We start from the raw sequence: 10,419 nt of genomic DNA, 5'->3' as shown, positions 1-10,419 counted from the left end.
GAAAAAACAACAATTTCACTTTTTTTTGGGGGGGGGGAAGGGTGTAGTGCACAGAAATAAGGGTGGAAAGGAGTCTATACAGCCACCTTAAATTATCAGTGCTGGATCAGCCCTGCACTGAGCTGATCTCTTGCCACGTTTCACATGGGGTCTCTGTGACAGCAGGTGCTTGGCAAGTCTGTATGCCGGAAAGAACATCATTTCGGTTTACATTGTCCACATACACCTGCTTTTCTGCGGTGGCATAATTCATCACTGCAGTTTGCAGTGATGTTCAACATCTAAAGATGTTGCTTTAATGTTCTAATGACGACAACCATAAAAAAGCATCCTGTCTCCTTTCCAGAGACTTTTTTTTTTATTGTCTCAACTTCAAGCACAAACAGCAAACACATACCGGTATAACACAGAGAAAGATTTCTACCATAAAAGGAAGAAAGGACAAGGATGCTTGGAGTTTCCTATCTGGGAACACTGCTCCCGTCTCCCTATACCCTCCCAGCTCAAGAGTAGAACAATCGCACTCGTTTCCAGTGCGAAGGCACTTAATTTCGAAACTTGAAAACTTTATCATCACATTTCATTCCCACGTTGAAGGGCCACTATGTCAGGCCACCAGGTAGAAGAACCAATTTGAAATGCAAGCACCTCTTGTGTTTTTTTTTCTTTTTTTTGTGCACCCTCATCATAAGTTTGTTTAATGTAAGACCAACAAATCCTTGACAAGGGCTTAACAGGGTTTTCAACATCTGTGCGGATAAATGTAATTTATACCTGAAGAAAACAGCAGTTTAGAGCATGCCATGAAACTGTTTAACAGTTTTTAAGTATGTGTGTGTGTGTGCGTGCGCGCACACACGCACACATGAAGACAACAGCAGTTTTAGGTAATTCTGTGTCACTCACAAACCCTGCATAGTTTTACCCCGAAACAGAAGTCTGCCAGAGACCTCCTTACCATTTCATTCTCTACCTCTTTTGTTTAATACAACCCACAACAGAGTTCAAATGCACACGTCTGGACCGGATGTGTTTGTGTCCTTCAAAACGAAAGGCAGCTGGGAGTTTTTTTTTTTTTTTGGCAAACCTTCTTAGGTACAAGATGAACAGGGTACACGTGGCATATTTAGTCTTTTGAAAGAAGCAATGTATGTAACAGAGGTGTGTGCAGAAGTTCTACTTGTTACTGTTTCCCAATTTCATCTATTCAAAATTATAAAAGCTATCATGGGTTTCCAACATGGGGCCAAGTATTTTATAAATACATTTTTGTTTTTAACCTCCCAGAAGATAGGTTTATAAGGAATTTATTTTGCTTTAGATTGAAATTTGGTTAGCAGTGTAAAAATGGAGTAAATTAAAGCAAGCATATACAAAATCCCTTTGATTTGCCTTATGTGGACATCACTCTAGGCTTATTTCTGGTATACTTCAGTCAAAGCTGAACATTTCTAGCACCTAAGTTATCTGTTATGTAACTATTATGTCGCATAAAATGCAGATACAAAGCCGTGCACAGGATGTGCTTGTAAACAATTGTACACATAAAAATGCCGACTACCACATACACCACCAAGTAGCCGTGTCTAAAAATACACTTGTGCCCAGGCTGGCACCACCTTTCAATGGTCTCCCTTTAGCTCCAGTCCAAAGAAGGAGTATGGTTTCTAGACACAACATAACCAATACTTTTACATCAGATAAAGGGAAAAATCTTTGGTGTTTAAGTATTATAAAAAGAGGAAGTTCTCATCAAGTCTATTTTTTCAGCTTGGTTCAATGCCAGGGAAGCAAGGAAACCGTAAAGACTGGACAAAATAAGCAGAGACTACCATCGAGGTCTACTGGAGCCTGGCAAGTGAGGGCAAAAAATCTCGTTTCACCTTCCTGATCTTCCATGCTGCTAGGATTGTGCTAGGTTATTCCAGGATGGTAATGCAACACTGGGTACCTGTGAGGGTATGTGAAGAGACACAGGGGAGGTGGGGAGGGACAAAGAATGAATGGAGGCTTAGGGGAAAATAAAAAAAAAAAAATAAGAGGGTGGTTCGGGAACTGGGAGAATTGAAAAATCACACCTTTCAAGTCTCCACATTTCTTCTTTTGTTCAGTATACAAGCAGAAACCATCCGGAAGGAAGAAAGATTATGACTATCTGTAAACTAACTGTTTGACAGAGACAGAAATGCTGATAATGAGTGGGTTGTGTCTGTAGTTCTTGGCTGTTCACATCAGCAAGGGATGAAGGAAAACAGAAACTCTTGATATGTTTGTCTAAAGAGGTAGTGGCGTGGCCACGGGCAGTCCGAGTTCAGCTCAAGTTCAGGGCAGATGCTGCCAGGAGTTGACACTGCAGGAAAGTAAAATTGCTTCCGGATTCACCTTCTCCTCCCAGCTTCTCTTCCAGGATCATCGGGGTCAAGCTAGGCTATGGCATAAGGTGACAATGTCCGTGGGGAAACAGGCTTTGAGCAGGATACCCCTTTCCCGGTTACAGTCCAGCTCCTGGATAAAGCCGTACCAATAGATGACTAAGCCCGGCCCAAATCTGCAAAAACATGAGAAAATAACATGTGTGTATTGGATCAACAGAATTCTCGAGAATGGTGATCTTTGAAGCATTGCGATGATTTGGAGATATCATTTCACAAGGTTTTTGTTCTGGTTGCTACAATTGTGACCGAGGGCTGAACTTATGGCAATGGGCTTATTTAATAAAAGTTCCACTATGACCTCAGATTTATTCCCTTTCAAGGAACCTCAAGTATTGCAAATACACATGGGACCCTTGTCACCTTGCAGGAAGATGTGCTCAAGATCATCGGGTTGATGGGAGTACCTAACTGATGAAGGATAAAACCAGACTCAACAGTGACAAGTTACTGGTGGGGAGCACCAGACTTGGGATTTTATCTCCTAACGCTCCCTCACCTCCTTGCCTATTTTCAACCAAGGGGAAAACAAAAGGATTTTCTACGTAGCAAGTGGAACAGGCCACGGCCCTCTTCTGGCCAAAATGTTCTATGCATGTACCAATGGGGCCAGAAGATTCTTTGGTCATCTACTCTTCCAACTCCATTAAAAAAAAAAAAATCCAGATGACAACTGGGATTCCTCAGAGAGACCTTATCTCTGACCCTTCATCTCTGCGTATAGCCTAAGTATGAGCGTGGCATGAAATTTGGTCATAGGTTCTTATGAAGATGGATAATGTCATGTGGACCATGAAGAAGTATAGACAGATGCTGGCTCAAATCCTCAATCTTTCTAAGTTGTGCCTCCACATTATCTCCAATTTGGTTAGTTGCAGACTCAGGAAGTAGCCCTACAGACAACTTCGCCCATCAGGAAGTGGAGACCTCTAGGCTGGGTTCATAAAGATGTAATCACTATCAATCACTGTGCACACAGAGAGGTTTTGCCCGTCAGTTTCACCTTTTTCCTACCGAGAGTACTTAATTAAAGGGCAGCCCTACTTTTGGTGTCATGTTGCAGGAATTTTACAGTGACATCGTAAATTATGAATGTTGGGTTAGTAAAAGGGTGTCTAAAAACAGAACTGCTTTCTGTATTCTGACATTACAGCAGGCTGAGCCACGTTAGGCCAAAAAGCTTTTCTCCTTCCGTGATTTATTATATGCTGCAGTGCCCTTGCCAAAACTAATAGTGCAAGATTGGGCTACAAGTACTGTATGCACAGGACCAAGTTCAGTTAGATGTCATGGAACAGTTTATTTGGGGATTCACATCAGTAGGGTAAGTCAAGTTGAATCCAAGATCAATTAAACCTTTTGGACAGAAGGGCAACCCATCTACTGATGAGTGGCTCTGGGGGACCCAGGTGCTGTGTACCACAGTGAGATGGCCTTGCACCACTAGGCTCGAGGGTATTTACCTGCCATGGGGGGCCACCACGGAGGAGCCTGTGAGACCTTACTGCCACTCAACTGAGGGTTTCTTAGCAAGTTGTATTAACAATTGTTTGCAACCGGAACATAGACCATTTGCTATCTCTCTTTTACAAAAGGCTCTGATGAGTATCAAAGGATCTCAGGTTTGTCCGAACAAGTCCAGCAAGGGCAGGAGGATCCATGATAGTGTGTCTGAGAAGCCTCAAACTTTCCTATCGGGGAAGCAGCCCTGAGTCACAGCCTCTACAGACCTAACATGGAGCTCAACACATTCCCCTGCTGTATTATGCAGCCATTCAGGAGACCACGATGTTCTTTAGAAAGGCACTAATATTTTTACAAAGGGAGAGGAAAAAAAAATGATCTAACCAGTCATGGTAAGAACAAAAGAATATATGGAGGTCATAAACAACAAGCTCAGTATTTTAAAGATTTAATAAAACAAAAACACATACCACCTGCACTGAGAGAGCAAGTGCAGCCTGCACTTCCCCTCAACAGCTAAATCATACGCCGAAGGACACGAAGCATGACAGCTCTTTACGAAAATGGCATTTTCCAGGCAGAAAAGCCAGGCTGGGGAACACCTCAATGCCCAAGAAAATGGACTGGTTTCACTTGTGAGGCAACAAATGAAATCTCTAACTGGAAAAGGTTTTGAAAGACTGTGAATCTGAACATTTCGTTGTAGTGGTGCACTCCTTGGACTCCCTGAAGGGAGTATAGCGGATCTACAAAGTATTTTCAGTATACAGGAGTAGTGACGCTTCAGAGGACTTTACCATCTATCTAAGCCTTTGTTTCTTAGCTTTTGGATAGAATTGTATTCACTTAGGCACTATTAGCCCTCTCGTGGGACTCAAAAGCTCTGACGATAGATGCTTAATTAAAAACAAGGCAACACAACTTCTCTTCGTAAATGGCAATCGGTGGTAAAGGCTGTCCAATTAGGTGTTTTTTGAGTGACAGTGATAATAGGGACTTATCGGGTGACAAATTTGGACACTGAATGACAGAAAAGATCTGGCCTTGTTCCCAAAACCTACTTTAGTCTATTTCTGAGCTTTCTCCAATAAATTCAGGATCCAGAGATTATCAAATGCTGGCAAGATAACCTCGCAACAGTAACCAACTTTATAGAATCAAGTCCTTGGTTATCTGAACCAACAGAAAGGAACATTTTGGTTGATAATTTGAAAAACCAAGCAATCCAGGTCTAGCATTTCTTTCTGAAAAGGTGTAAACCAAGGAGAACAGGACCCAGGAAGTTTTTATGTAGGTCAAGTACATGCTCGTGGGTTGAGTGATTTCAGCTCTTTGATGCCCGTTCCCATTTACTGCGGCACTGCTAGCCAAGGAGGAGATCACGGGGAGGGCAAACATAACCTTTGTGACCAATAAAAATCAAAGACTGTTAATGCATCTAAGGGAAAACAGAGTCCCTGGGTCTGAGGGAATGTGCGCCGCAGAGGGCTGGTCTGCTCCTGGGATGGCAGTCCCTCCCTACCAGCCGGAGACATTCTGGAAGGGGATGTGCATGGGTACCTGAATGGACTCTGTAAACATATTTCAAGGTTGACTGTAATTTTCATATTACTATACTTGTGGTCCAGTAAGAAGATCAAAGACTCCACCCAAATGGATTTTAAACACTCTTGTGCTGCAGAGACTAGGAGCCCCAGTGACTTTTAAACAAGTAATTTTGCTTGCAAATAAAATACTGCCAAATTTGCAAAAACAACAAATCCCTCCTGAAGCAAACGGGAGGTGAAAGTCAAAAGCCGGGACAGACCCAGAGGGTGTGTATGAAAGATGAAGTTCCTTCTAAGTAACAACAAACTTATACATGTTTGAAATGCATTTCTATGGTTTCCTTCATTGTAGAGGCTTTAGAGAAATTAAGCAGGAGACTGTGGAGTGAAAGCTGGGGACCCTGTGGTGGCTTGGGGGCACATAGGTCTCCCAGGGATTATTAGTTTCACCATTGGTCTCTGCTACACTGTGACCCGGCTGAGGGCAGAGACCATATATTTTATTTATATGCGTGATAATTTTTCAATATCAACCAATATGTTCCTTTCTGTTGGTTCAGATAACCAAGGACTTGATTCTATAAAGTTGTTTACTGTGGTCAGCCTCTTCATAAACAGATCGTTGCGAGGTTATCTTGCCAGCACGGTGCCTGCCAGCTCCTCTCAAGGATAGGGTGGAGAACATGAAGCTCCTCATCGGATCAGACAACTTTGTGCTGGTCGCCGAACCAGGGGCAATCTCGAGAGAGGCATGCTGGCAGGGCTCGGCCACTACCACGGCTTGGCCTTTTTATTAGGAATCAAGAGAAGCACGTGGATGGCATACTTTGGAATCATGGGGATGATATTAACAGTGACAACAACCTTAAATCATTATCACTTTTGGAGCACTTGCTATGTGCTAGACGCTCTTCTCAGGGCAACTTGACAAGGCGGGTGCAATTAATGTCCCCATTCTGCAAATGGAAAAACCAAGGCACTGAGTAATTAGGTAGCTTGCTAAAGGTCTGTAGCTTAAAAAAAAAAAAAAGTGGAGGAACTGGTTTCGGAGCTCAAGGCAGTCTGGTTGCAGGATCTGTGACTGCCTCACTATGAGGTAGCGATCAGTCTGTCATACAGGGTGACATCCTATTAGACTTGAACCAGAGAAAGAGCCCTTTGAACCAGTTAGACCATGCCTAGGGTGGTTTGCAGGGCTGATGTCTAGTTTTAAGAGGGGTATCTCTGGTCTGAAATTGATCCAGAAGAGGAACTCTAAGATAGCTGAAGATCTGTTAGAATGACAGTGTGCATGACGTAGAAATAAGCATGCAGGGGTGGTAACATGCTCACTCACTAGCCTGATTTTTAGAGCACTCCTGGGAAGAAGTGAATAGATTCATGTTGTAGCTCTTGAGCACAGACTTAGGGCCAATGTCCGAAATTTACCAAGAATTGTGTATTCATTCAACCTGAATAAAAATTCTCCTACAGATGTAGCTTTTGAAAACATGGAGTGAGTCTCCTTACCAATGGGGAAATGACATTTCTGTGACGGGATCCCCTAAATTGAAGCTGAGCTTTCATCAGTTAAAAAGAAAAAAAAAAAAAAAGGAGCCAACATAAAAGTTTCTTTATACAAAATCCTGTACCTTCAGCATCTTTTGGGAAATTAGTTGATCTGGCAATCAGCTGGAGCTAAGTAACACCTGCCCCCTTTTGACAAGACCTATGTTCCAAATTTGCTGTCGTCCCTACCATTCGCTGTTAGTCGTCGCTGATGTTGAGGCTCCACCCCAGGTTCCATTTAAGCCTTGTGCTTGTGCTCTAGACTTTAATTGTAGAGACTCATTTCTCCATACTCTTCTCTCTCAAATTTGGGAAAGGAAAAGATAACTTCATGTTTCAGGAAAGAAATGGAAGGGGACGGACACCTGGGTGGCTCCATCGGTTCAGTGTCCAACTTCAGCTCAGGTCACGATCTCAGTGTTTGTGAGTGCGAGCCCCACATCCAACTCTGTGCCGACAGCTCAGAGCCTGGAGCCTGCTTCAGATTCTGTGTCCCCCTCTCTCTCTACCCATCCCCGACTCTCGCTCACTTGCCTTCGCTTGCTCTCTCTCAAAAATAAACATTAAAAAAACTTTTAAGGAATGGAAAAAGCCACATTTCTTATGTCCTGCCTATTCTCTTCATTTTTGTTGTCCACTTGACCCCATGGACGTTGGAGTTCTTGACCTCAGCCCTGAGATTTAACTCAGAGGTCCACAAACTTGGGCCAGGGACTCTTGAGATTGTAATAGACCCCCTATATGCCCCAAACACTATCCTCAGAAAAAACAAACAGGTCTTACTTTAAAAATGCACATAAAATATTTCACTCATGTGGAATTTGAGAAACTCAACAGAAGACCACGGGGGAAGGAGGGAAAGATAGTTTCAAGCAGAGAGGGAGGGAAACCATACAAAATTTTTAAATACAGAGAACTGAGGGTTGATGGGGTGTGGGTGGGGGGAGAGGGGACAGCTGATAAGAATTGAGGAGGGCACTTGTTGGGATAAACATGTATGTAAGTGATGAAGCATGGGAATCTACTCCCAAAGTCAAGAGCACACTGTACATGACCTTGACAATTTATAAAAAGTTTAAAAAATGCACAAAAATAGAATTTATAGTAGCTTTCAGTCATTATGTATTGTCTAAGTAGATGGAATCTAAAAGCACAGCTATAATCACATGGAGTATAGCAAAAATTGTTGTTTTAAAGATTTTCAAGTTTGGCAAGATTAGGGGACATTGTTCTAGTTCGTTAGAACTTCTATGGGTGGACAGGTTACATTGGGTAAAAAGCATGTAAAAGAGTTTGAAGAGCTTTAANCAAAAATTGTTGTTTTAAAGATTTTCAAGTTTGGCAAGATTAGGGGACATTGTTCTAGTTTGTTAGAACTTCTATGGGTGGACAGGTTACATTGGGTAAAAAGCATGTAAAAGAGTTTGAAATGGGTAATTCTAAGGCATATTAAAGCTGTGTGAAAATACTTAACTTTGTAAGTAACCTGTCCTTGCACATAAGGTTCATCTTCACAGTAAAAAGTGAACTAAAAGACATTTACATATTGCATCTGATCGCATTTAGAACTCACTCTATGGAGGGCAGTCTCTAATCTGTAGGAAGAGAGGCACGCGAGAGAAGCCTCAAACCCAATGTGGCAACAACAGGAATGAAAAAAGACCCACAGCAGGGTGGTGCTGGGGGTCTGAGCTGCAGCTAAGAGACGCAGAAGGACACTGTGGTCAGTCGACTTCTAAGGTGACCTCAGTGATCCATGCCTCTGGAGATCACGCCTTTGTGTAATCCCCTCCCCTTGAATGTTGGCTGGAACTAGTGATTTGCTTCTAACAAAAGAATAGAGCAAAAGTGGTCTAAGAATTCACTTCTGTGCTTGGGTTACAAGAGATGGACATTCATCTTGCTACCCACCCAACACTTTGCCTTCTCAAANACAGCAGGGTGGTGCTGGGGGTCTGAGCTGCAGCTAAGAGACGCAGAAGGACACTGTGGTCAGTCGACTTCTAAGGTGACCTCAGTGATCCATGCCTCTGGAGATCACGCCTTTGTGTAATCCCCTCCCCTTGAATGTTGGCTGGAACTAGTGATTTGCTTCTAACAAAAGAATAGAGCAAAAGTGGTCTAAGAATTCACTTCTGTGCTTGGGTTACAAGAGATGGACATTCATCTTGCTACCCACCCAACACTTTCTTGCCTTCTCAACTTCCACACTTTAATGAAGCAAACGGTCATTTGGGAGAGGCTCACATGAGTGAGCACAAGGTGTGGAGGGGTGGAGACAGAGAATCTCAAGCAGACTCCATGTGTCCTCATGGAGCCTGACATGGGGCTTGAATTCATAACCGTGAGATCACGACCTGAGCTGAAATCAAGACTCGGACACTTAACCAACTGAGCCACCCAGGCGCCCCGAGGCTAGTAACTTATGAAGCAGATCTGCACTTTTATACTACCAGAGCTTCTTGGCTCCCAACTTAGACTATACACCAATACCTCTGCCTGCTATGTATCTAGGACATTGGGGTTACTCATGGATGTATAGAAATCACATACAAAATGAAGAATTCTGGAGGTCTTCTCCAGTGGTGTGGTTTCCCCCCCCAAGTTTATTTCACAGGGGGGGCGGGGAAGGTGTGTGAGCTGGGGAGGGGCAGAAAGAGGGTGAGAGAATCTTAAGCAGGCTCCACACTGTCAGCACAAAGCCTGATGCGGGGCTCAATTTCAGGAACTGCAAAGATCATGACCTGAGCCCAAATCAAGAGTTGGCCGCTTAACCAAGTGAGCCATGCAGGCACCCCACTAGCGCTGTGGCTTTGGCATTGCTTGGTTCTTGGGCTTCTGAAGCTGCAAACATGAGGTACAGAGATAGGGTGTGAGAGGCTGGTTACAGGTAGAATACTTGCCAGTCAAGGTGAGTGACTGCTGACAACTAGAGAAGAGACCTTTAAAAACCTCCAATTATGGCCATCTAATGCTGTTTGGTTTTGGGGCAAATAGACCTTGTCAATTACGGGTGCTGGCGACAGTCCAGGTAAATTGGTGGTTAAGTTTTGTTAAGAGTAGAGGAATCTAATTTATTTTTAAAAGACTGGCACCAAGGATGTTTTACAAATGGTACTTCAGTGAGTGGATTCTTTGTTTTCTGGAACAATTTAGTTATCCTCAATCGCCTAGGATGGTGGAGTACGGATGTCGGACAGAAGTTGTGAATCCAGTCTTTCACTGAAAGATTTTCTCTGTGAGAAACTCAGAGCTATGGACAGAAGATTTGGGCCCAAATTCAGAAAAGACTTGCTTACTCTTTCTTAGCTTTAAGAAAATACACCATCTTTCCTTACCATACCCTTACACTATTCTTCATACAACAGGCATTGCTTGGATGGTGTTTTTACTTACGGAGAAAAAGGAGCAAGATTAAGTGTGTTACC

At 43.1% G+C, this 10,419-nt stretch overlaps 1 protein-coding gene across 5 annotated transcripts in view; it reads right to left on the bottom strand.

Moving 5' to 3' along the window:
• Positions 1-339: 339 nt before the first annotated feature.
• CDIN1 (CDAN1 interacting nuclease 1) overlaps positions 340-10,419 on the bottom strand; it is a 208,679-nt gene continuing 198,599 nt past the window's right edge. For all 5 annotated transcript variants that reach the window (XM_077759962.1, XM_077759958.1, XM_077759961.1 and 2 more), the window contains one exon: positions 340-2,548. In XM_077759962.1, the coding sequence (XP_077616088.1) occupies positions 2,419-2,548 (130 nt within the window). In that variant the 3' untranslated portion in view covers positions 340-2,418. The remainder of the gene's footprint in view (positions 2,549-10,419) is intronic.

The sequence above is a fragment of the Crocuta crocuta genome, unplaced genomic scaffold (assembly GCF_008692635.1).
Source record: "Crocuta crocuta isolate KB4526 unplaced genomic scaffold, BGI_CrCroc_1.0 scaffold293, whole genome shotgun sequence".
NCBI classification, from domain to species: domain Eukaryota; kingdom Metazoa; phylum Chordata; class Mammalia; order Carnivora; family Hyaenidae; genus Crocuta; species Crocuta crocuta.
This window is presented reverse-complemented; position numbering and strand designations above follow the sequence as displayed.